This window comes from Chanodichthys erythropterus, chromosome 24 (assembly GCF_024489055.1).
Source record: "Chanodichthys erythropterus isolate Z2021 chromosome 24, ASM2448905v1, whole genome shotgun sequence".
NCBI lineage: Eukaryota > Metazoa > Chordata > Actinopteri > Cypriniformes > Xenocyprididae > Chanodichthys > Chanodichthys erythropterus.
The window spans coordinates 26,190,470-26,216,650 of NC_090244.1; the positions used below are offsets into that span (position 1 = coordinate 26,190,470).

At 41.3% G+C, this 26,181-nt stretch overlaps 1 protein-coding gene across 1 annotated transcript; it reads left to right on the top strand.

Moving 5' to 3' along the window:
- The first annotated feature begins 1,492 nt into the window (after positions 1 to 1,492).
- Positions 1,493 to 17,643, top strand: LOC137014815 (intelectin-like). The gene is made up of 6 exons (XM_067379331.1): positions 1,493 to 1,673; positions 16,109 to 16,221; positions 16,300 to 16,458; positions 16,579 to 16,699; positions 17,130 to 17,233; positions 17,452 to 17,643. Exons 1-6 carry the CDS (start codon positions 1,493 to 1,495, stop codon positions 17,602 to 17,604), a joined length of 831 nt encoding a protein of 276 aa, XP_067235432.1. The 3' UTR covers positions 17,605 to 17,643.
- Positions 17,644 to 26,181: the final 8,538 nt, after the last annotated feature.

Below are 26,181 nucleotides of genomic sequence, written 5' to 3' on the forward strand. Positions count from 1 at the left end.
GCGAGCAAGGTGGATAAGCCAGTCTGTGATTGGTTCCCGCAAAAGTGTAAGAGAAGCAGTAGAAATGAATGTACGGGTTTCCAGACTGAGTTGCCGGGCAAAATCAAATTGCCAGCAGATCAGGCTGGGTTTACCCAGTCTAGTGTATCATTTATTATTTCTTTTAATTATTTTTCTTGTTTTTATTTCATTTTTAATGCATTTTATATTTAAATCTTGCTGTCTGGTTGAAAGAGCTGGGAGAATTAGGAAGTAAGCATTTGTTATCCCTGGATGGAGCTCTGGATGAAGCTAGTCCAGGAAGATTTGTCTGTAAGGGTACTGTTTAAACGCACAGTGTAACGTAGTTCATAAATGGGAAGAAGGAGGCGGGAACCGGCGAACATTCAACGTAACTTTAATTCAAAAATAAACAAAGAACAAAACGAAAGTAATGCCGGCAGACCCTCGCAGACGTCTGCCGGCCACACAAACATAATAAAACATAAAGTAAAGTCCAGGCCTGGTCCTCTCTCGTCCTTCACTGTAGTTGCTCCGCCTTTTATGCTCCCGGAGCTCCTCCGTGAGGGACTCAAGGCCGGTGCGCCTCCCAGGTGATGCTCATTAACAGTCGCGCCACCGGCCTCGCGCCGTTCCCTCACGGCTCTCGCCCGGCCTGGTCGCCACACACAGCTACTTGACAAATATAAATATTTTTACAGTTATCACTCCAGCGCAAGGAAGACCCATTTAGATCCGCGTCACGTTGTCTGTATTTGATGACGCAATTTTCATTTTTGGGTGAACTAACCCTTTGAGGTGCTGCCTGTGAGATGGGGCGTCGAGAAAGCAAACTTTGCCGGCTTCCTTTATCTCAACCAGTTTCAGCCAGATATGACATTGTTGGACCACCAAGGTGGACATCGCCTGGCAAAAGGCCTGCATGGTGAGCCTGATGGACTTTCAGGAGGGCCATAGCATGCAGGGTGGAGGCAGCCTGTCCATCAGCACTGTAAAGGCGGGCTGCATGCGATTTTGGCCATGATTTGAGAATTTGAGATTTGAGAATCCTAAAAGAGTCCTATAATCCTAGGCTAAAATCTGTAGTCTTTGATCGCTAGTTTGACATGTTCACAGACAGTTGATTTATGACCGTTGCAATCAAATTTTACCTCCAACGAAATTCTGGCAGTGTCAGAAGATTTGGCACACAGTCCGGCAGTGACTTCTCTAACAACATTTTCCAAGACAAGCCGTGATCAAAATTGCCAGTTGCGGCACTTTGCGAGCAGTAATGCACTGCAATTGCACGCTCTACCTGAGGAATCTACACATAACCACCATTGAGAGTAGTGAAAGCGGAGGAAGCAAGTAAGCAGCCTCAGGCAGTAAAAGGGCAGGAGGATGTTGTGCAACACACCCCACACCGAGAAACCAATCGTCCAGTCACGAGCATTCAGGACAGGAGGGATGGTTCCACTCAAGCCCAACTCTCGCAGTGGCCTGGGAAAGTATGGTCATCAACTCTGGGTTGGACTCAACCTGCACCACTCTTAGTCTTAATCCCCAGAAGACTCAAGGCCTCCCTCCGATGCAGCAATTAACATCTGGTCCTCCGCAGGAACTACAAAAGAGACACTGGATCCCTCGTGAAAGGACCCGCAGACTCATCAGGGAAAATCACAAACCGCAATGTATGTGAGGAGTGGGAGGTCCGTGGGGACTGGCCCAGTGGGAGAACTCCAGCTATAACCGTCATATCATCCTGTGTATTAACTGAAGCGGTCCTCTGCTGTACAGAGGGAGCAGACCAGTGAATAGCGGAAGGGGACTCCACCTTTTTCAGGGTATTGGAGTCTCGATCTTAGCATCGCAATTGTCATGTTTCCACAGTAAGAACGAGTCACCAACAAACGCTGTGATTTTGGCTGTCAGACAGGGTAATTGCTACCCACACTGACACCATCAGATGAGAACAAACACTTGAATTTAATTTAATTAAGCTGAGCTATTGTCTACTGTAGAGCTGCTCTACAACTGAATCACATCTTGCGTCACTGACATTGTTATTGAAACTGAACCAATACTGTCCTGACTAATGCTGAATAATGACATTGCTGCCTTTTGTAGAACTTCTTATAGCTGAACTGACCTTGCTTCAAAATTTGATGAACTTCAGTGTTATTAACGGAACCAACTCTGAACTCACTTGAGCTAAATAATGACACCACTGTCTTTTAGCTTTACAGCAGTATCTGAACTGTCTCCATAGTTGAGTTGCCATAATTGATTCTGCTATTTTTCCTGTTCATCTCTGTGAAGGTGCTTTGAAACAGTGTGTATTGTAAAAACCCCTATACAAATAAAAGTGACTTGACTTGACATTCAGTTTTTGGAATGTAATCAGTTATCAAATTATTTCAGATAAACAAAGACATGCACTTTCTTTTACTGATGTTCTCTTCTGGAAATATTATAGATTTTCTTTTATTTGAGTTTATTTCAATTTAATGAGACAGCACACAGCACTTAGTTTATATGGTGGGAAAAATATTTGCCATGCTCTGTAAAGTGTTTCATTGATAACTTGTCATGCATACAAGGCAAGGCAAGGCAATTTTATTTGTATAGCACATTTCATACACAATGGTAATTCAAAGTGCTTTACATAAAAAAGAATAATAAAAATAGAACATAAGGAATAGAAATAACAGTAAAAACAAAGAATTTTGCTATCTGGATGGAAGAGCTAGGAAGTCTCAGGGAGTTTGTTGTTGTTGTTGTTGTCCATCGGAGTTGGATCTAAACAGATCCATTCATCAGAGCAGATCAGAGTGGATCTTCCTCATCCAACAGGACTGCTACCTGTTAAGGCACTTCAAACTGATAAACATAGTTTCAATCTCCCCTTTTGCCAAGACACCTCAAACTGCACCACACAGCCCTAATCCCCCTTCCGGAGATATCTTACCTATGGAACGCATTTCAAATTTCCCCTTTGGAAATTTCCCCCTTTGGAAAGTGTCCTGACTGTAATCCAGAGATATCTTAACCATGCACTACAGCTTAAATTTCCCCATGGTTTGTCAAATTTACCAAATTTTAACCTAATCAATTTCTTCCTAATTCTCCCAGCTCTTTCAACCAGACAGCAATAATGCATTAAAAGTCAGAATAACAAGATGATACATAAAAGATATAAAATACATTAAAAATGAAATAAAAACAGGAAAAGGAATTAAAAGAATAAAAAGATGATACGTATAAAATAAAGTGCAAACAGTTCGGACATAGCACAGTGCTCAATCAGCAAATGCATAGATAAAAAGATGTGTTTTGAGTCTGGATTTGAATGTGGCTACTGTTGGAGCACACCTGATCAATTCTGGAAGCTGGTTCCAGCTGCGGCTGGCATAACAGCTAAAAGCAGACTCTCCTTGCTTTGAGTGAACCCTGGGTATTTCTAAATGACTTGATCCTGATGATCTGAGTGATCTGTTAGGTTTATATTCTATGAGCATATCTGCAATGAATTGAGGTCCTAGGCCATTGAGTGATTTATAAACAAGTAACAGTACTTTAAAATCAATTCTTAACGCAACTGGAAGCCAGTGCAAGGACCTGAGGACTGGTGTGATGTGTTCATGTTTTCGGGTTCTGCTCAGAATCCTGGCAGCAGCGTTCTGTACGAGCTGCAGCTGTCTTATGGTCTTTTTAGAAAGACCAGTGAGGAGCCCATTACAATAATCCACCCGGCTGGTGATGAAAGCATGAACAAGTTTCTCTAAGTCTTGACTGGACACAAAGCATCTAATTCTTGCGATATTTTTCAGATGATAATACGCTGATTTAGTTATTGTCTTTACATGGCTACTGAAACTCAGGTCTGACAAAATCACACCAAGATTCCTGACTTGATTTTTAGTTGTTTGACCCCTAGAGTGAAGATACATGTTCACTTTGAAAACTTCATCTTTGTTTCCAAATGCAATGACTTCAGTTTTGTCTTTGTTTAACTGAAGGAAGTTTAGACACATCCAATTTTTAATTTCATCAATGCACTGGCACAGGGAGTCAATGGGGCTGTAGTCGTTAGGTGATAGGGTTAGGTAAATCTGGGGTAACACTTTAGAATAACTCACGCTATGAAGCATTAGTTAAGCATTAGTAAATAGTTAATTCATCATTTATAAAACATTAATAGACAGTAGTAAGCCATTTATAAATACAGCTATAAATGCTTTGTTCTTGATTTATAAGCATATCTATAATGTGTTTAATAATTGTATTTTCATACTTTATTAATGATCAATTTATCATTTCTAAATTATGTATTACATTATTCACAAACCAGTAATTTAGGAGTTGTCAGTGGTTCATAAGATCATTTAGGAAGTGTAAGTAAATGATTAATACAATATTTAAATGTACATGTATGCATCTTATTATTTAGACATAGTATTAGTTACTCAGTGTGTTAATAAATGCTTTATTAACATATTCCACTGAACCGTTAAATCTCATTTATAAAAGCTTTACAAAGCATAAATAGTCCTCACTTTAGATTAGCTCACAAAAATAGTTAACTGACTACTTCTAAATGTTTTATAACTACCTGAATTAATCATGAATTGCAGTAGGAATATGTGTTAATAAAACATTTACTAACACACTAAGTAACTATTACTATGTGTCTAAATAATAAGATGTATAAATGAATGTTTAAATAGTTTATTAATCATTTACTTACACTTACTAAATGAACTACTGACAACTCCTAAATTACTGGTTTGTAAATAATGTAATACTTAATTTAGAAATGATACATTGATTATTAATAAAGTATGAAAATACAATTATTAAACACATTATAGATATGCTTATAAATAAAAAATAAAGCAATTATAGCTGTATTTATAAACTACTTACTAATGTCTATTAATGCTTTATAAGTGATGAAATAACTATTAACTAATGCTTAACTAATGCTTCATAGTGTGCAGTTATTATAAAGTGTTACCAAATCTGGGTGTCATCTGCATAGCTGTGATATGCAATTTGGTTCTTTCTCATTATTTGGCTCAGTGGCATCATATATAGGTTGAACAGGAGGGGTGCGAGTATTGAACCTTGAGGGACTCCGCATATCATGGATGTCCACTCAGACTTATGGTCACCGATACTCACATAATAGCCTCTCCCTTCTAAGTATGAACTGAACCATTTTAGGACCATCCCAGAAAGCCCAACCCAGTTTTCCAGCCTGTAAAGAAGAATGTTGTGATCGACAGTGTCAAACGCAGCACTGAGGTCAAGTAGAACCAGCACTGTTAATTTACCTGTATCTGTGCTAAGGCGAATATCATTTATTATCTTTATGAGTGCTGTCTCTGTGCTGTGATGCAGTCGGAAACCAGATTGAAAGTTATCAAAGTATCCATTCAAGCTTAAGAACTTGTTCAGCTGATTGAAAACAACTTTTTCAATGATCTTGCCTATGAAAGGAAGATTTGAGATTGGCCTGTAGTTGCTCAATATGGTGTTATCCAGATTGCTCTTTTTCAGGAGGGGCTTAACAACTGCAGTTTTCAGGGATTTTGGAAAAGTCCCAGAGAGAAGTGAGGCATTTACCACTTCTAGGAGATCTGCTTCTAAACAGTTTAACACTCTTTTGAAAAAAGATGTGGGAAGTGTGTCAAGGGCGCAGGTTGATGTTTTAAGGTGCTGTACTGTTTCTTCCAAAATGTTACCATCAATTGCTTCAAATTCAGACATAATAGCTACTTTCTAGTACAAATCATATTTACTTATAAATTCATATATATTTATAAATCCTGTTTCAACAGAGGAAGACTTGATGAAGTATTGGTGCAGAATGCATTCACTCATATTGTGGTTGGTTGATTAAATTGATTCAGTGGCAGTTACGTCTTCTCATATTAAAATAAAAGAAGAGGGAAAAGATTATTACATTTGCACATTTCACAGATGCTTTTGTATGAAGTGAATTCAAGTTTCACATTTCATCAGTCTATTAATTTCTTGTTCCTTGTAAACAGAACTTGCTTGTGCAAAAACTTCTCATCATGTGTTCAAATATTTAATGTGTGCTCTTGTGATCAGGATGTAAACAATGATCTTCTGCAGTTGGGTAAATTTAAATTTAATTTAGTTTTGTTTGCATTGTTTTGCAGGTATGTCATGGATGTTTTGTTGTCAAAATTACAGAATTTGAGATCTAGAGTTTTTGTCAAACTTTCTGCAATCATTTTATTTAATAAAATAATGATTTTAATTCAAAATTTGCAGTTTTACTTATATTAAAATAAATAACGCTGAGCTGCACTTGTTTTTTTTTTTTGTTTTTTTTTTTAAATCAATTTCTATCTTTTGAGTGAAATAGTCTAGTACTGAAAATAGATAAAATTGCAGGCAAGCACAATTTTATTAAATTATTGTCACAACAAGACACTTAAAACACTCCAAATACTTTTGCTGCTTGTTCAGTTTATTTATTTGAAATGAGTTGCAACATTTGACTTCATTGCACTCAACTCACTTAATTGTAAATGAAAGTTAATGTATCATGCTTTTGAGTTGGGATAATATGAATAATTTTTATTGACAGCTGAAACTGGACGTTTCAAGCATTGTAATTGTTGTTCCCTTTCAGTCGGTCACGTTCGACGTACGTCAGGTGTATATAAATAGGAAGCAGATGCAATCGCACTCTGTCTTTCGCTTCGGAGCCATTCACTGGTGTCCTATTTAGAAGACTCCTTTCTTCGTGTGTTTTTTTTACTAAAACACTGCCTCAGAAGAGGATCTGCAGCGAGCTTTGGTGCTGGTGAAGAGGGCACGTGCAGCGAGGTCGCGAGTGTCTGAGGAGCCGAGCTATAAGCTCTAAACTGCTGTTTTCACAGCAACACAAAAAAGAGTGTGTGTGAGGCAGCGATTTGGGCCGGTTCCTCGGTGTGTCAGGGAGTGGTGTACCTGACACATCGCGTCGCTCCCTGGGTGCTTCAGCACGAGTGAGTTGACTTCCCCTTCTAAAAGAGCTTTACAGATGAACCCTGACAGTATGTCATTTTGTCTGTGCGTTACTGGGTGCGATCGCTCCGTCTGAAGGCGAGTTTGAGTGTTTCGTCTGTGCGTTACTGGGTGCGATCGCTCCGTCTGAAGGCGAGTTTGAGTGTTTCGTCTGTGCGTTACTGGGTGCGATCGCTCCGTCTGAAGGCGAGTTTGAGTGTTTCGTCTGTGCGTTACTGGGTGCGATCGCTCCGTCTGAAGGCGAGTTTGAGTGTTCGGGGGAGGAAGATCCAGACGCACTGCCGCCCTCCGGGACGGCAGCGTTGCCCGAATCGGATCCCGAACTCTCGGCTGTGCTCTCCCGGGCCGCCTTGTGTGTCGGGCTCGAGTGGAACCCTCCACCCTGTCCCGGCCCATCGCGGCTGGATGATTGGTATTTGGGGGCGGGTCGCGCTGGTCAGCCCCAGCGCCCCGCCCCAATGCCTTTCTTCCCGGAGGTGCACGATGAGGTGACCAGGTCTTGGCAGACACCGTATAGTGTTCGTTCGAGGCCTGGCCCCCCGTCCGCCTTCACCTCCCTGGACGGCGGGGCAGCCAGGGGGTACGCGAGGATCCCGCCAGTCGAGCGGTCTGTTGAGATGCAACTGTGTCCAACGGCCGCTGGCTGGCGTGGTGAGCCGCGTCTCCCGTCCCGGGCCTGTAAATTCTCAGCCGGTCTGACTGAGAAAGCTTACAGTTCCTGTGGGCAGGCTGCCTCTGCCCTGCATGCGATGGCGCTTTTGCAGGTCTACCAGGCAAAAGCGCTGTCGGAAATGCCCCAGGAAGGTCCTGACCAACAGCTGCTGGGGGAGCTGCCACTGCCACCGACCTCGCCCTCCGGGCGACGAAGGTGACAGCACGCGCTGTTGGTCATGCGATGTCTACCTTGGTAGTCCAGCAACGCCATCTCTGGCTGACCCTGGCGGACATGCGGGATGCCGACAAGCAGAGGTTCCTAAATTCCCCCGTGTCCCCGGTCGGCCTATTCGGCGACGCGGTGGAGAGCTTCGCCCATCAGTTCTCCGCTGCACAGAAGCAGGCTGAGGCTATCAGTCACGTCATGCCACGGCGGTCCGCTGCTGCCTCCACCCAGCCGCCCGTGGCTCAGCCTCAGCCCGCTCGTCGCCGAGGGCGCCCGCCTGCATCGTCCTCCGCCCCTGCTAAGACGGCAAAGCAGCAGCCTACACCAGCCAGACAGCAGGGTGCCGGTCGCGGGCGTGGTGCCCAGCCCGTCTCCGCTAAGCCCGGTGGTAAGCGTAAGAGCAAAACACGGCACTGAGACGGGCAACCTGGAGGGGAAGGATCTTGCTCTTCGGGAGAGTTTTCCACCATCTCTCCCACCCCCGGAGGAGGGCCGGGGGGAATTTGTGTTTGTCTGTCTACCGCCGCTGGCTCTCCGGAGTCCAGCGGTACCCACTTTTTCACAAAAAGAGCAGTTTCCTCAAACTCCAGGTCACAACAAGGGGTGTCTGTCAGTGTGCCAGGCTCCGCCTCGCCGCTGACAGCTCCCCCCCCATTCGCCAGCAGGTGGCAGTGTGGTGGTGCAGACCGCGTCCCGTGCGCTGTCTCCCATGCACACTGCTGCCTCGCAGAGTCTGACCCCACTCCGGGCCGCCCCCAAGCCGTCCGGGTCGGGTCCCTCTCTGCCTTGCTGCCCCACCCCCGGTGCGTCTGTGGTGCCTTTGGTCCTGCTGGCTCAGTGTCTGGAAGCGTGGAGCACGCTCCCCAGCCTGTCCAGTTGGCTCATTCGTACTATCAGACTCGGCTATGCGATTCAGTTCGCCCGGCGTCCCCCGGTCTTCAGGGCTGTCCACTTCACTCCGGTGTCGTTGGACAGTGCTCCTGTTCTCCGGGTGGAGATTGCTGTCCTCCTGGCGAAGGGTACAATCAAGCCGGTCCCTCCAGCCGATATGAAGTCGGGGTTTTACAGCCCCTACTTCAATGTACCGTAAAAGGGCGGTGGGCTACGGCCAATCCTGGACCGTCCCCAGGATTGGTTTGCAGCAATAGACCTGAAGGACGCATACTTTCATGTCTCGATTCTGCCTCGACACAGACCCTTCCTAGGTCGGTCTGCGTTCGAGGGTCGGGCATGTCAGTACAAAGTCCTACCCGACATGGTTGTAGCTCCCAACCGGTTGGGTCTTCAGGTCAACTGGGACAAGAGCAAACTCGCCCCCGGGTAGAGGATCTCTTGTTTCGGTCTCGAGGTAGACTCGGTCGCACGGACTGCGCGTCTCACCGAGGTGCGCGTCCAGTCGGTGTTGAACTGCCTGAGCTCGCTCAAGTGCAGGACAGCGGCTCCACTGAAAGATTTTCAGAGGCTCCTGGGGCATATGGCATCTGCAGCCGCGGTAACGCCGCTCGGATTGCTTCATATGAGACCGCTTCAACACTGGCTCCGCGGCCGGGTCCCGAGATGGGCGTGGCAGTGCGGCACGCTCCGTGTCCCCGTGACACCGAGCTGCCGTCGCACCCTTATCCGGTGGTTGGACCCTTCGTTCCTGTGGGCCGGAGTACCCCTCGAACGAGTGTCCAGGCACGCTGTGGTCTCCACAGATGTCTCTGCCACGGGATGGGGGGCCACGTACAACGGGCATGCAGTGACAGGTCTTTGGACGGGGCCTCAGCTGCATTGGCATACCAATTGCCTCGAGTTGCTAGCGGTTCGTCTTGCGCTGGCCCGCTTCAAGGAGCTGTTGTCAGGCAAGCACATTCTAGTCCGCTCACTAAGCATTGCGGCCGTTGCGTACACCTACCGTCAAGGTGGTCTACGCTTCCGTCGCATGTTGCAACTCGCCCGCCATCTCTTGTTGTGGAGTCAGAAGGATCTGAGGTCCCTTCGGGCCACTCGTGTCTCAGGTGTGCTCAACCGTGCAGCCGACGAGCTGTCACGGCAGCATCTACTTGCGGGCGAGTGGCGGCTCCACCCCCAGGCGGTCCAGCTGATTTGGCAGCGTTTCGGCGAGGCCCAGGTAGTCCTGCTTGCCTCCCCGGAAACTGCCCTCCGCCAGTGGTTTTATTCCCTGACCGGCGGCACGCTCGGCACGGATGCCCTGGCACACAGCTGGCCCCCGGGTCTGCGCAAACATGCGTTTCCCCCAGTGAGCCTTCTCGCACAACTCATGTGCAAGGTCAGGGAGGACGGGGAGCAGGTTCTGTTAGTGGCTCCATACTGGCCCACTCGGACCTGATTCTCAGACCTCATTCTCCTCGTGACAGCACCTCCCTGGCCGATTCCTCTGAGGTAGGACCCCCTGACTCAGAGACGGGGCACCCTGTGGCACCCGCGTCCCGATCTGTGGAACCTCCACGTGTGGTCCCTGGACGGGATGCGGAGGTTCTGAGTGATCTCCCGCAAGCGGTCGTAGACACCATCACTTCCGCTAGAGCTCCTTCCACTAGGAATCTCTACGCGCTGAAGTGGAACCTGTTCGTCGAATGGTGCGCCTCTCGCCGAGAGGACCCCCGATCATGTTCGGTCGGATCCGTGCTTTCCTTTCTGCAAGATGGGTTGGAGCGAAGGCTGTCTCCCTCCACCCTCAAGGTGTATGTTGCCGCCATTGCCGCACATCACCATGCAGTTGAGGGTAAGTCCCTGGGGAAACACGATCTGATCGTCAGATTCCTGAGGGGGGCCAGGAGACTGAATCCTCCTCGCCCTTCCTCCGTACCCTCTTGGGATTTGACCCTGGTTCTCACAGCTCTCCGGGGTCATCCCTTCGAACCTTTGCAATCAGTCGACCTGAAACTAATGTCTCTTAAGACGGTTCTTCTGGTTGCATTGGCTTCCCTGAAGAGGGTAGGGGATCTGCATGCATTTTCGGTCGACGAAACGTGCCTAGAATTCGGGCCCGGTGCTTCTCACGTCATCCTGAGACCCCGGCCTGGATACGTGCCCAAGGTTCCTACCACTCCCTTCAGAGATCAGGTAGTGAACCTGCAAGCGCTGCCCTCGGAGGAGGCAGACCCAGCCCTAGCTTTGCTCTGTCCCGTCCGCGCTCTGCGCGTTTACGTGGACAGAACGCGAAGCTTCAGGACCTCAGATCAGCTCTTCATCTGTTACGGAGGCCAGCAGAAGGGAAAGGCTGTCTCCAAGCAGAGGATGACCCACTGGATAGTGGATGCCATCGCCTTGGCGTACGAATCCCAGGGCGTGCCTTGCCCGCTCGGGTTGAGAGCCCACTCCACCAGAGGGGTGGCCTCTTCCTGGGCGCTGGCTCATGGCGCCTCGCTGACAGATATCTGTAGAGCTGCGGGCTGGGCGACACCAAACACGTTCGCTAGGTTTTATAGCCTACGTGTAGAGCCGGTATCCTCACGTGTACTCGCATCCACTAGTCGGTAGACGTGTTGTACCCACTCTAAGTGTCGGCTTGCAATGCCATTCCCGCCACTGGCCGGATACGTGCATACTTTCACTCCAGTCGTGTTCCCCGCTTGGCGAACCCTGTCGAGTTCCTCCGCCTCCCCCTTCGGCTCGGACATTGCGGAGTGTCTGATGCCAGGCCTACATCCGTCGCTGACGCTGTCTGTTGGCTGGGGCCCATATGTCGTGACCCCTCTACGTGAGCGGTCCCATATGTGTATTTTCCACGGTTTAAAACTCCCTACGGGCCGAGTCCGTGTCTTTCCCTTAGCAGAGCCAGCTCTGCTGTCACCTGTCAGATGAGTCTCCCCCTAACCAGGTGGAGCCATCCCAGGGACTCCATATGCGTACTGCCCCCCCGGGCCAGTCCATGTGTGTATTCCCACGTAAACTCCTCCCCCATTGGGTAGGTAGTGGTCTCCGCAGCGTCCCTTACGGGTTCGCTTTCCCAGTGTGTCTAGTTTACTTAGTGGGTAGTGGTAGACAGCAGTAGACTCTCTCGGTGTAAGCTCGCCCCCTTCACCGCCAGCCGGTGCTATGGGCGGCTGAGCTTGCGCTGGGCACTGGAAGAGGTTTCGTAACTGTGGCGCTTTAGTTGGGATCCCAATTCGTCGGTCACTACTGACGTACGTCGAACGTGACCGACTGAAAGGGAACGTCTCGGTTACGTATGTAACCCTCGTTCCCTGAAGGAGGGAACGGAGACGTACGTCCCGTCGCCACAGTTTCTGTACCCTCGCTGTAGCGCGGACACCAGTTGTCTCCTCAGCGAAAAACAGAGTGCGATTGCATCTGCTTCCTATTTATATACACCTGACGGGGGCGGTGCGCATTATGCATATATCGCACGCCAATTCCATTGGCTTGTTTTAGTTTACACGAAGATGATAGGGCTCTCTAAGCGATATCCCAATTCGTCGGTCACTACTGACGTACGTCTCCGTTCCCTCCTTCAGGGAACGAGGGTTACATACGTAACCGAGACGTTTTAATAATAATAACTATTTTTATTGCATTTATGTGTATTGGTTCTGTAAAATATTCTGTAACTGCTTATAGGTTTGGGATTATTTTTCTTTTCTTTCTTTAAATTAATTTATTTATTGCCAGAAGCATACTTCACTGTATTCTACAAAGTGTCCTCCGTTTTTGGTGTTATGATTATTATTATTTATTTACTTATTTTTTATTTTTTATTTATTTTTTTATTAATCAGATAAAATCTAAATCTAAAATGATACATTTTAAATTGAATCCATTAAAATGGATTACCTCTGTAATTTCTCCTCATAGTCTCTTCTGTGGTTCTCTCTTCACTTCATCACTTCACTTTTTAATACCTTTTTTAATATTTTCATTTTCATTAGACTTTAATAGTTTTTATTTTTGTCCATTAGTAAGTTTCATCATCAAGCACTTCCTGACCAGGGTTTCCCATGTAAACTTTCAGTTGATGTAGATTAGTACTTTTTCACTAATTAATTTATGCATTTAAGCCACTTTAGACACCATTTTCTATTACACGGAACATGAAAATAGAGACACCAGCCACCATAGTCACATGTTTGCCGGGGGCCAGAGCACCTGACATCAAAGCAAATTTAAAAGTGCTGGCTAATGCTAAACGTAAATATTCTAAAATCATTATCCACGTCGGCACAAATGATGTTCGACTTCGCCAGTCGGAGATCACTAAAATTAACATTAAAGAGGTGTGTGAACTCGCAAATTCAATGTCAGCAGAAGTAATTTGTTCTGGCCCTCTTCCTGTTCATCGGAGTGATGAGATAGTTAGCAGGTTTTCATCACTCAATGGCTGGGTAATAATATAGGTTTCATAGACAGCTGGAAAAGCTTTTGGGGCAGACCTGATCTCTTGTAAAGCGATGGTATTCATCCCTCCCGGGATGGTGCTGCTCTTCTATCTAGAAATTTGGCAAATAGTCTTAGAGCTGAAACATGACAAACCAGGGCCCAGATCAGGACGCAGACAAACTGGCTAAACCAACCGTCTGTTAGCCGCCTCACGTCACAGAACTCAAATAATTCACAGCACATATAAACTCTTTCACCTAGATATCACATAGAGACTGTGTCTGTACCTCGAACTAGTAAATACAAAAAACTTCCGAAACCTTTTAAGGGTAAACATTTAATTGATGTTCAAAAATGAAAATCACAGATAAATTAGATAAACAAATGATAAAGCTTGGGTTACTGAATATTAGATCTATTTCTTCAAAAGCACTTATTGTAAATGAAATGATCACGGACAATAAACTAGACTTGCTGTGTTTGACAGAAACCTGGCTAAAACCAGACGATTACATTACTTTAAATGAATCTAGTCCTCAAGGTTATGATTATCGACACAATCCTCGACAGAAAGGCAAAGGGGGAGGTGTTGCTGTAATTTATAGTAATATGATTAGAATCATTCAAAAGAATTTCAAATATTATTCCTTTGAAGTGATGGTGCTTTATGTAACAATATGTAAGTTGACATTTGTGCTGGCTACTGTATACAGGCCACCAGGGCACTATACTGACTTTATCAAAGAATTTGCTGATTTTCTATCAGAGTTAGTACTGGCTGCGGATAAAGTCCTTGTTGTTGGTGATTTTTATATCCATGTAGATAATAATAAAGATTGGCATTTGCAGACATTTTAAACTCTATTGGAGTTAGACAACACGTGTCAGGACCCACTCATTGTCGTAATCATACCTTAGATCTAATACTGTCGGAATTGGAATTGATATTGATGCTGTTGAAATTCTACAGCAGAGCGATGATATATCAGATCATTATTTAGTCTTGTGTATAATACAATTAGCCAAGATTACAAAACCACCACCCAGCCATAAATATTGTAGAACCATCACGTCTACCACTAAAGATTGCTTTATAAATAATCTCCCCACACAGTTTCATCGCCTTAGTATACCTGACAACTTAGAAGAACTCGATGCTGCAACAGAAACTATTGGCTCTCTCTTTTCCAGCACATTACATGCAGTCGCTCCTTTACGTCTAAAGAAGATTAAGGAAACTAATCCAACGCCGTGCTATGATGAGCACACTCAGGCTCTAAAACAAGCTGTTAGAAAAGCTGAACATAGTTGGAAGAAAACAAAACTAGAAGTTTTTCGCCTTTCGTGGAAAGAAAAAATGATTGAGTACAGAACGGCTATAAGAAATGCTAGATCTACTTATTTTTCAAATCTCTTAATAGAAAACAAACATAATCCTAGGTATTTATTTGACACAGTGGCTAAATTAACTAGAAACAGAGATTCAACTGCTGACATTTCCATAGAGCACAGCAGTAATGACTTTATGAACTTCTTTACTTGCAAGATTGATAATATTAGAGAGAAAATTAAAAACATGCAACCGTCTACAGTTTCGCTTCAGACAGTGCACTGTAGTGTCCCTGAGGTAAAACTAGAATCATTCGCTGCTATAGGAGAGGAAGAATTATCTAAACTTATCAAATCATCAAAATCAACGACATGTATGTTAGACCCAATGCCGACTAAACTACTGAAAGAAATGCTTCCAGAGGTCGTAGGTCCACTTCTTGATATAATTAATTCATCTTTAACACTAGGATACGTGCCAAAAACTTTTAAGCAGGCTATTATTAAACCTCTTATTAAAAAACCTCAACTAGATCCGAGAGATTTAGTAAATTACAGGCCAATCTCGAATCTACCTTTTCTGTCAAAGATACTAGAAAAGGCAGTTTCAACACAAATGTGCTCCTTTTTAGAAAGAAATGGAATCTGTGAGGATTTCCAGTCAGGATTTAGACTATACCATAGTACTGAGACTGCTCTCGTTAGAGTTACAAACGATCTACTCCTATCATCCGATCGTGGCTGTATTTCTCTATTAGTGTTATTAGATCTCAGTGCTGCTTTTGACACTATCGATCACAATATTCTTTTAAAAAGACTTGAAAACTATATTGGCATTAATGGAATTGCTTTGGCATGGTTCAAATCGTACTTATCTGACCGTTATCAGTCTGTAGTAGTTAATGAAGAGATGTCGTATCGATCACAGGTTCAATATGGAGTACCAGAAGGCTCAGTACTAGGACCGTTGCTTTTCACTCTGTACATGCTGCCCTTAGGAGAGATAATTCGGAAGCATGGTGTTAGTTTTCACTGCTACGCTGACGATACTCAGCTCTATATTTCCCTGACAAAACCTACAAATTCACAAAACTAACAGAATGCATAGCTGACATTAAAAACTGGATGACAAGAAATTTCTTATTATTAAATTCAGAAAAAAATTATTTCCTAATCTTTGGACCCAAAACTTCCTCACGAAAAAACCTTGAATACTCTCTAACACTTGACGGGTGCTCCATTAAACCTTCGTCTTCAGTTAGGAACTTGGGTGTGCTCTTTGATACCAATCTTTCATTTGAAAGTCATGTTTCTAGTATCTGTAAAACCGCCTTCTTCCATCTAAAAAATATATCTAAATTACGACATATGCTCTCAATGACAAATGCGGAACAATTGGTTCATGCATTCATGACCTCAAGACTAGATTACTGTAACGCTCTACTGGGTGGTTGTTCTGCTCGGCTTTTAAACAGACTACAGTTGGTCCAAATTGCGGCAGCTAGAGTTCTTACTAGAACCAGAAAGTATGACCATATTTTGGTCTAGATTGCTGGTCTAGTGATCAGGGCAGCAACGCAAACCGGCCTGATGGAGAAGGAACATGGGCAAACAAAGTCACATTTGGAACTGCAGAGGCCGCTACAAGTGATGATTATAAGGTAATTTTTTATTACATTCACAATTAAAACATGTTAATCTACAAAATGAATTGACAGTCTGTTTCCTCTCTGCCATAGAATCCTGGATACTTTGAAATTACAGCACAGGATGTGTCTGTGTGGCATGTTCCTAATAATATGGTGATGGAAAACTGGAGCACTGCCTCCATCCTGAGATACCACACTGAAAATCGCTTCTTAACTCAACACGGAGGAAACCTTTTCAATTTATTCAAGGTCAGACAAACTTTGACAGCAGCTTTGAGTTTTACATAAAATATAAGTTAAAGGCAAAAGACTACAATTCTGTAAAAAAAAAACAAAACAAAACAAAACCTTTTTATGTTATTTTCCCAGAAATTCCCTGTGAGCTTTGGAATCGGGACTTGCAAAACTGATAATGGACCTGCTATTCCAATAGTGTATGATACTGGAAATGTGGATTCTACCAAAAAACTGTATGGACCTAATACAAGCGGTACAGCAATTCCTCTTGGGCCAATATTTTTCAAATATTTTAAAGAAAGTAGCTACATTGACTGACATAAAATCTGTGTATTATTCAGTGATGGTGTAGGCCAGCACTATCTCACGACCAATTTGTTCGTATTTTACAAGGTGGGTAATTTGTACGAATTCGTACAACGTCATTCGTACAAATTCATACGATTTGTATAAACCCCAGTGACCGGTAGGTTTAGGGGAAGTTTAAGGTCATATGAATTCATACAAATTAGCCACCTCGTATAATACTTACAAATGGCTGTGAGATCAGGTTATTCAGGCCTATTATTTACAAAGCATCATCAATGTTGAGATGGAATCACTTTAATTAATGAATGCCATTCTGTATGCATGGACCATGACAGACCATCATCAATTATATATTGTGTTTTTTTTTTTTTCAGCAATATTTGAGCCTGGATTCATCACATTCAGAGTCTTCAACAATGAAAAGGCAGCCATGGCACTTTGTTCGGGCGTTAAACCAACCGGTTGTGACACTGAACATGTGAGCTAAACAAATATTTTTGATTATTTACAACAATGTTCATGAACAGCATTTGTGAAGTGCTTCTGATCACCACAGGCAATAATTCATGCTTTAGTGTATAAATGAAGAGGAAATGTATTTACAGTAATACAGTTACAACAGAAGTAAATCAGCTGCAATGTTATATGAGGAAAAGGGTATTTTTTGTTGTTATTAATGTACTCATATTTTTGCAGTTCTGTGTTGGTGGAGGTGGACACTTTCCTGAGGCGGTCCCTAGACAGTGCGGGGACTTTCCGAGTTTCGACTGGGATGGCTATGGTACTAATACAGGATGGAGTGCTTCCAAAGAGATAACTGAAGCAGCTGTACTTCTTTTTTATCGCTGACCTGCTTCCTTTCCTTCTGTCAGAGATATACGACATTGATTAATATCTGAATACACAATCATTTGCTCAAATATATTTCTTATATTTCTTAAATATTTTCTCTTTTTGTATTATCTAAGAATGTGTATGGTGTTTGTAACTGATGAAAAAAAAAAAAAAACTGTCAGATTAGCCGTTTATTGGCAGGCTTTTAATGCATATAACCTACTTTTAACTTCTCAGTGTTCATGGGTTTTTTTTTTTTTTTTTTCAACTGTTCACAAATGGAAACAAATGTATAATGTTCAAATAAAACCAATGGGTTGACAATGCTGTTCAAACAATGGATTCAAAATCTATTTTAAGTTTCATAGTTTATGAGTTTCACTTAAAATATTCCATGATCATATTCCATAACACATTTGGTTACATTCTGTTCTGCTAATAAAGCCTGTTATTACTTATTCGTCTTCGAGTTCACATCTCTCATAAATATTTATAAAAAATAAAGTTACATACTGTAGAACATCTTTTAAATAAGTACCAAACTTTATCTTAATATAGCCTACTGTTGTATGTTGTGCAGCAGACGAGGTTAAAGCCAAATTGGAAAACCTACGAGATACATTCATGAGGAAAAATATATTCTCTTTCAGCGCCATCTTGCATGAATTAGCTGGAGACGATCAATAGTTTTTCACTCCTGCCAAAGTTACACTTGGGGCGGAGCCAGACATTGTAAACATTCGGGACTCAGCCCAAATCTATACTTGACCAATGTAGCGTATGCACACGTATCAGGATAATCAATAAACTTCGGAGTTTTCAGAATGCTTTTAACCTGATGAACTTTGTTTCTAAATCACTAAATCGGCGCCGGACGTCTGTGACTTTCGGCAGGTTTGTGGGCCTGCGAGGATAAACAGAAAGTCACGACTTCCTCACTTTGGTGACTTCAAAAGGAGCACCCCCCCCAGAGACTGACCAGATCCACATTCCAACACCCCACACACACAGGGACACACAAAGACACACACACAGACACATATAGAAACACACAATCATACATTTTTGATTGTAAAATACAACTACGCTGAAATATATGTATTTTATGTATGTATTTCATCATGTATTTTAGGGCCTATGCATGTTTCCCAGTGTTTAACACTAGAAGTCCCAGAGATTTGTAACCCTCCTTTAGCCAAGTGGATGCTAACTGGCTAGTCTTTTGGCTATCATTAGCATCAATTCATGTGTAAATATGGTCATTACCTGAGCAATCTGCAGGGGGGTAGGGGGTGTGTGTGTGTGTGAATGGTTGCTGGTGGCTTGTTTGTATGTGTGGGGGAGGGAGGGCTGCTAAAAGCAGAGAACTTGATTGACCATGGGCCGGTTTCAGAAAGGAGGTTAAGTGAAAACTCTGAGTATGTTAACCCTGAAATGAGGGAGTGCAAGTGATGTTTAAAAAGTTAACTCACTCATTCACACTGCAAAAATGCTTTTCATACTAAGTATTTTTTTTATCCTATTTTAAGTAAATTAAAAAAAAAAAAAAATCTTAAATCAAGATGGATTTTCTATATGAGAAAATTATATATGATATTTAGTCTTGTTTCCTGGGGGGATCTAAATTAAGTGCATTTTACTTAAGTAAAATGATCTGCCAGTGTGGTAATAAAAATAATCTTAATGCAAACGGAAAGTGTTGGAGTGTCTACCCAGGTGAAAAAAAAAGTGCCGTAAAATACACTTTATTTTAGTACACTTTTACACTTCCATAATGTCCAGTGCTCTATGTCCATGCACTTATATACTAAAAGCTCTTCTTTAGTACTTCTTAAGATAATCTTAAGAACATCTAAGTGTACTCAACTAAGCTATTTTGAGACACCATGAATTTGAACTAAAATGTGCTTTTAACATCTCTGTATAGAAAAATGTATTTAGTTACCACTTGTAGTACACTTGAACCCATCTTTCAAACACTTTTAAAAATGGACTTATGATGTATTTCAAATATAAGATTAATATATAATGAATGTATTTATAATATATTGCCAGGCAGTGCCAGGATTGTGAGTGATTGCTGGAATGTACTCACTCACTTTTTAATATTATTTGTAAATATGTGTACAAATGGTTGGTTTCTTTATTTTATTGTGTACTATTTTTATCAATAGATCTCAGCAACAAAGTAAAAAAAACATGTGTGTTGATTTCTCCCTAAGATGGCAAAGTGAAACACAAGTTTCCTTGAAGTGGCTCAGCATGGCCCCACATTGTTTACATAACAAAAGCAACTGTTCACAGCTGATTAAGGATATTAGCCTAAAGACTTCCAGCCCATCGGCTGTCCTGCGGGTTTTATAGGTAGAAAAGCCAAATGGCTGCTCTCTGGGACTTCTAGTGTTAAATGAGTGTATTTGTGCTAGTGTGTATTTTAACGATATAATTTTGTCTGTAAACCATAACTTGGTTTCTATGCCTTTCTGACCTATCGAGTTTGATCTCGTTTCAAAGCTCCGGACTCGAGCTATTCATTGAGACATGTCACCAAACGGACAAATGCATTTTTCTATGTGTTTAATGATCCTGTGAAGAACACACTCCATCTCGAAATCCGATCTGATGGGCATTAAGTATGCAAATTCAGCTAGGATTCCAAACAAAGGAACTTTGCCCGCCAAATAGTGCTGCGCATCTATTGGTCGCTACAATTCAGGAGGTGTGTTAGCTTGAGTTACCATAAAAACAACAACACACACCTTCTCCTTTCTTCTTCGCTGCTCCTCTTCTTCTCCTTTGTCTCCCGACTGACTCACGAGCACCTCGTGCACGGACGCCTCAGGTGACCGCGCTTCCCAACCACGCGCGCAGCTTGGGAGGACCACTTCCTTAGACTCTCTCTCTCTTCGGCTAAGTTACTTAAGCTTAAACCTCTTTTGAAAACCCCGCCGGAGAAACCCTCTCTGAAAGGACCAACCCAGCCAGGCGCATTGAAACTGCTACACACGGACTCGAACCAATAAGCAAGTATTATCATTTACCTTAAATTTGTCTAAACTGATTTCAGTGCTGGCTCTCTCAAAAAGGTTTAACTATGTAATTTGCCATTCTTTGATCATCTTTCTTTCCCTGTCTTTTCTTTATTTTCATTCTCGTGTATATATATGTGTATTCTTGTATATATATTTAGATGTATAACCTCTGTATTCGTAGTTTGCATATATTAAAACGTTATTCATGCTCAATTGTTCTGTTTGTTCTTTCAGCTGAAAACCAAGTCACTTTAACGCTTTTCGATCGCTTTATGCTTTGATGCAAGTTATTTTCACGGCCAGAGAATAACTCTGTTTATAATATTCTGTGAGGAACTTAGTTTGCTGGACAAACGAACAGTTTCTCTAAATAATTATTAAACCAGAACTATATGTAATTGATTACAATTCGTTGTAATTGATTCACAATATAAGTTTAATTCCCCGTTGGGTCGATATATGAATCATAATTTATTCATAACCTTATGAATTATTATATTCATATTTCATCCATAAATTGATTAATAACCGCTACATTTCGTTACACCAATGACATTTAATTTTCTGTTAACAGTTTTACTGACATAAAAGGAGCTTTTCTAGTAGTATTCTTGTTAAAAAAATGTACATTATTTGGCACTGTTATTTTTTAAAACTCTACTGGGTGTATCTCCTGTAGGGGGGGAAATTTTGTACATTTTAAGGTTAAATGCATCAATCTGGGGCACTTTGAGAGCTCAAATCTGAGAGCTTAAGCCCATATAGTGTGTAAATTGAACAAAGAAACAGTGTTGACTTGTACCTGGACATTAGATAGATTAATGCATCCCCGTCAATGCATGACAATAACAAATGAAACAAACTCGAAACCAAAACATCAACCTAAAACAGATTTCAAAGCAAAAGCAAACCATGATCACAACCATCATCATCATCATCATCATCATCATCATCATCATCAATTTCTATGAGTATTCATCCAAAGCAAAAGCAAACCATAATCACAACCATCATCATCATCAATTTCTATAAGTGTTCATACAAATCCATTGTTTTCTCTTTAAATCTTTTTTTTAAACTGAAATATATTTTTACATTGCTTTAATTCATTTTGTAGTGAATTCCAAACTTTCACTCCCACCACTGAAGTACACATTTGTTTTGCTGTTGTCCTTACAGTTTGATACCTAAAATGTCCCTTTCTTCTTCCTTCATTTTCTATAAGGACAAACAAATGTTGAAGGTTTGTGGGCAGTACTCTATTTTTTGCTTTAAACATAACAATGAGTGTCCGTAATTCTAATAATAATTCCAATTCTTTAAATTTTAACAATTTAGAGCCAAGAAATAAGGCATTTGTATGCTCTCTATAATCTGTTTTAAATATAATTCGTATGACTCTCTTTTGTAATAAAAAGAGTGACTCTGTATTGTTTTGATATGTGTTTCCCCACACCTCCACACAGTAGCTGATGTAGGGCAACACCAGTGCACAATATTTTACCTTATTTAATACAAAAATACTCTTAGATATCTTTTTTTGTATGTATAATATATGTGGTTTCCAAGTCAACCCTTCATCTAGTAACACACCCAAAAACCTAATTTCCCTAACTTTCATTATTTTTGTTCCTGCTATTGATAGCATAATACTATCATCTTTTTTTTTATTACCAAAAATCATAAACTTTGTTTTCTTTAAATTTAATGACAACCTATTAACGTCAAACCATTCCTTCACTTTAACCATTTCTTGTTCCATACTAATTACCAATTAATTTAAGTCATTTCCTGAGAGGTAAATGTTTGTGTCATCTGCAAATAGAACAAAATTCAATAACTTAGATACATCACAAATGTCATTAATGTAAAGTATAAATAATTTCGGTCCTAAAACTGAACCTTGCGGTATACCACATTTAATTTGCATATTATTGGATTTGGTATTACTATACTGAACATACTGTTGTCTTTTGTTCAAATAACTACTTAACCAATCCAATACTATTCCTCTCACACCATATAATTGTAGCTTTGATAACAAGATTGAATGATCAACTGTATCAAATGCTTTCTTTAAGTCAATAAACACACCTATTGTGTGTTTCTTGTTGTCGGTTGCATTTATTATGTCCTCAACTATGTTCATGGTCGCAGAAGCTGTAGATCTACCTGAACGGAATCCATACTGACTCTCGTTTAACAACGTTCAACAAATTCATCTAAGTTTTGCACAAAATTTTTTTCAAGGACTTTAGAAAATTGAGATAATAACGAAATTGGTCTATAATTTGTAAACATATGCTTATCACCGTCTTTGTATAGTGGGACCACCTTTGCTACCTTCATCCTATTAGGGAAAATCCCTGTTTGAAATGAAAGATTAAATATGTAACTTAAAGGTTTAACAATACAATCAATGTTTTTTTTCACAATAATCATATCTAACCCATCCGTATCTATAGATGTCTTGTTTTTTAATGTATTTACTATAGATAAAATTTTATTTTCACTAACATCTCCAATAAACATTGATTGGAGTACTCTACTCCCCCTTGTCCCTCCATTCTGTGGCCCTAAGTTATGTTTTTCAATATTCTCTGCTAACTTGGGTCCCACATTTACAAAAAAGGAATTAAATTCATTTACTACTTCGTTTAAGTTTTCAATTTTCTTGTTATCCTCGTTTACGAAATGGTGTGGTGTACTGTCCTGACCTGATGTACTTTTCCCTATCAGCTTATTCAAAATATTTCATGTTCCTTTAATATCAGTTTTGTTTTTTTCTAATAAACTTCCAAAGTAATCTTTTTTCGCTTGTCTCATTATTGTTGTTAATTTATTTTTATACAGCTTATACTTCATTTCTGCTTCTTTTGACCTAAATTTGATAAAATCTCTATAAAGTTTATTCTTCTTTTTGCATGCATTCTGTAGTCCCCTAGTAATCCAAGGGTTTTTGCTATAGCTATCCTTATATCTACATTGCACATATGGACAATGCCTTTCATATAGTATAAGATATTTATCTAAAAAAGCTTCATATGCTGCATTTACTTCCCCAACATACACCTCTTTCCAGTCTTGTTCACTCAAATCATTTCTAAATCAAAAAATTGCTTCATCTGTCCTTTTTCTAACATATTTAGTCCTGCAGCCAGCTTCTTTCTCATTGGATATTTGACAATCCTAAATACTAAAAAGGGTTCAAACATCTTTGTAGTTGTGATATAGAGTCTCAGTCTATATTGTGTTTTAGGATGCCAAACAATTATCAGGCTATACCATAAAACAATATAATAATGTTTTAATACTATATAATTATTCATGACAGTAATTTCCATATATTGTAACAAATGCACTCTAAAATAAATGACATTTTTTATTAGTTACTTACTTTACAAAACAGTATTGGGAAATTATAACACTTTTGTACTAATCTCTAAGATAAATCCTTGAGCTTTTATTTTGATCATCAGATCACCAGCTGATCGCGTGAGCAAATGTGCGCACTTCTCTTTAAAACACGCAGCACAGACAGACTGTATATATACTTAATCACTGTATTTTGCTGTTTTATAAAGGCACAAAGCCTTATCACAGTTCCGATTTTAGTTTGTTGGTAAAATACAACGTAGTAGCCTATGTTTTAAATTTTCAGTTCATTTTGAAACGGTGGCGGCGGCACAGGGTCATTAATGGGAAACACTGAATATATGTTTAACTGACAAATTTGCTAAAGTTGTCATAACTATTAGTTGTTATATCATAACAAAAACCCTTCAACCGGACCGAACGAGCATCTCGAGGCCTGCCGCTGTTCTGAGTGACAGGAGGCGTGTCTGTGTTCAGCTGCTGTGTGCGTGAACGCGCTGTCGGTGAGAAGAGAGAGAAAGCGCTGCTGGTGTATGGATACTTATGATGAATACTGTAGAAAAGCGGTATTGGACTGTTTAACATATTTTAATAGAGAGATATATTTAGAAAAAGTATATTTAGAGAGCACTATTAAGAATCCTCAAACCTGAAAGATTCGGGGCTTTTGGGAAAACATTCGGGGCTCCAGCCCCCTTAGCCCACCCCTAGCGCCGCCCCTGGCTACATCGCAAGACTGTAGCTGTACGTAGAGTTCAAATATAAAATTGAGTTAAATATAGCTAGTAAATAAATGATGGGGAAAGAAAAATTGGTGCATCTTGTTTTTCAACTCTCGACTACCCGGAACAAAACCCCAGTGAACATGTCATCGTCCCATTAACAGAGTTAATTAACAGAGTGGCTGCATTTAACCTTGCTTTTTACCTTTACTTTATGCTAAAATAATAATTTACTAATTAATAAGTGATACATTCCATATGTGAACATTTCATTAAAAGAATTTAAGGTTCTCTGATTTATGGTACAAAATGGCCAGAATTTGTGAAGGTTTGCTCCGTCAAAGAGAGGGCGCACTGCCTGCGGTAGGGAAAACATTGGCTTAAGTGATGAACTTGTATATTTTTATTCACTGCTTTGCTCAAATGTAACAGTCTTGTAATTTATTTTTAGAGTTTTTCCAGCAAATATGTGTAACCTTTGGCTAAAAGTAACGGCAACCCCGACTACGCCACCGAGGCGATCTACCCAGGAAAAAAATAAAATATAGTTATACCCAAAAAGAAATTGTCAACCAAAATGAATTACAATACAATGAAGGACCCTACTGGTTCGGTAGGAATTAAAGACTGAGACGTGACTTTCCACAAATATAATATTAATTTATTTCACAAATCAACAACTGTAAAATCTTCTTAAAAGGAGAATCTCTTCAGCAGTTGACCAGTTAGTTACTCACAATTACTATGGGACCAGCATGAGTTTCACAGAAGGGACACAAACCACAGCAATCAGTACATCACCATCATTAGAAATAAGTGATAAAAACAAATACAAAATCAACCCCCCAAGCGCTCAGGCCACACCTGAAAAACAAAAAAACAAAACAAATAAAGTTTCAAATAATTTCCCCCTTACAGAAAAAGAACCCCAGAGAAAAATATCTTACCTCCCAAGCGGGACTCAGACTACGGTAGCCTTGTTACCGTAATGATAATGACTGTTACACACATCCCTGATGACAAACGTGTCTAAAGACTAAAATTTTTAGACTAAATTTTTAGTTTAGACTAAAATCTGGAACTATGAGAAAGGCAACCAATTGAGCAACTTACCAGGGAAAAGCAACAGGTAATAAGCCACAAGACCTTTTCTGCCCACCGAATCACGGCGCTATACTTGGACATGCTTTTTATAAAGCCACTAACATGCGTCGCTGATTACACCGCACAGGTGTGTTCCATAACAGAACGCAGCTCCAGCTCAGGGTCACTGCAGTGAAGTATACACCATTAAAGAAAAATAAATAAAAGAAAGCTCAACCTGTCACATTCTACCCCTTGAAATTCGTCGACCCGACGATATTAACTCCAAGGCCTAAAAAGAGTGGAAACATTATTATTTACAGTTATCTGAGAGTTCACAATACCCCCTCTACCCCCAAACGTCTCTGGCAAGTGATGGA

Coding starts and splice junctions, on each gene's coding strand:
- LOC137014815 (XM_067379331.1), top strand. CDS start 1,493: ATGGTCATCAACTCTGGGTTGGACTCAACCTGCACCACTCTTAGTCTT. Junction 16,459..16,578: donor ACCTTTTCAATTTATTCAAG/GTCAGACAAACT, acceptor TTATTTTCCCAG/AAATTCCCTGTGAGCTTTGG. Junction 17,234..17,451: donor CCGGTTGTGACACTGAACAT/GTGAGCTAAACA, acceptor ATATTTTTGCAG/TTCTGTGTTGGTGGAGGTGG.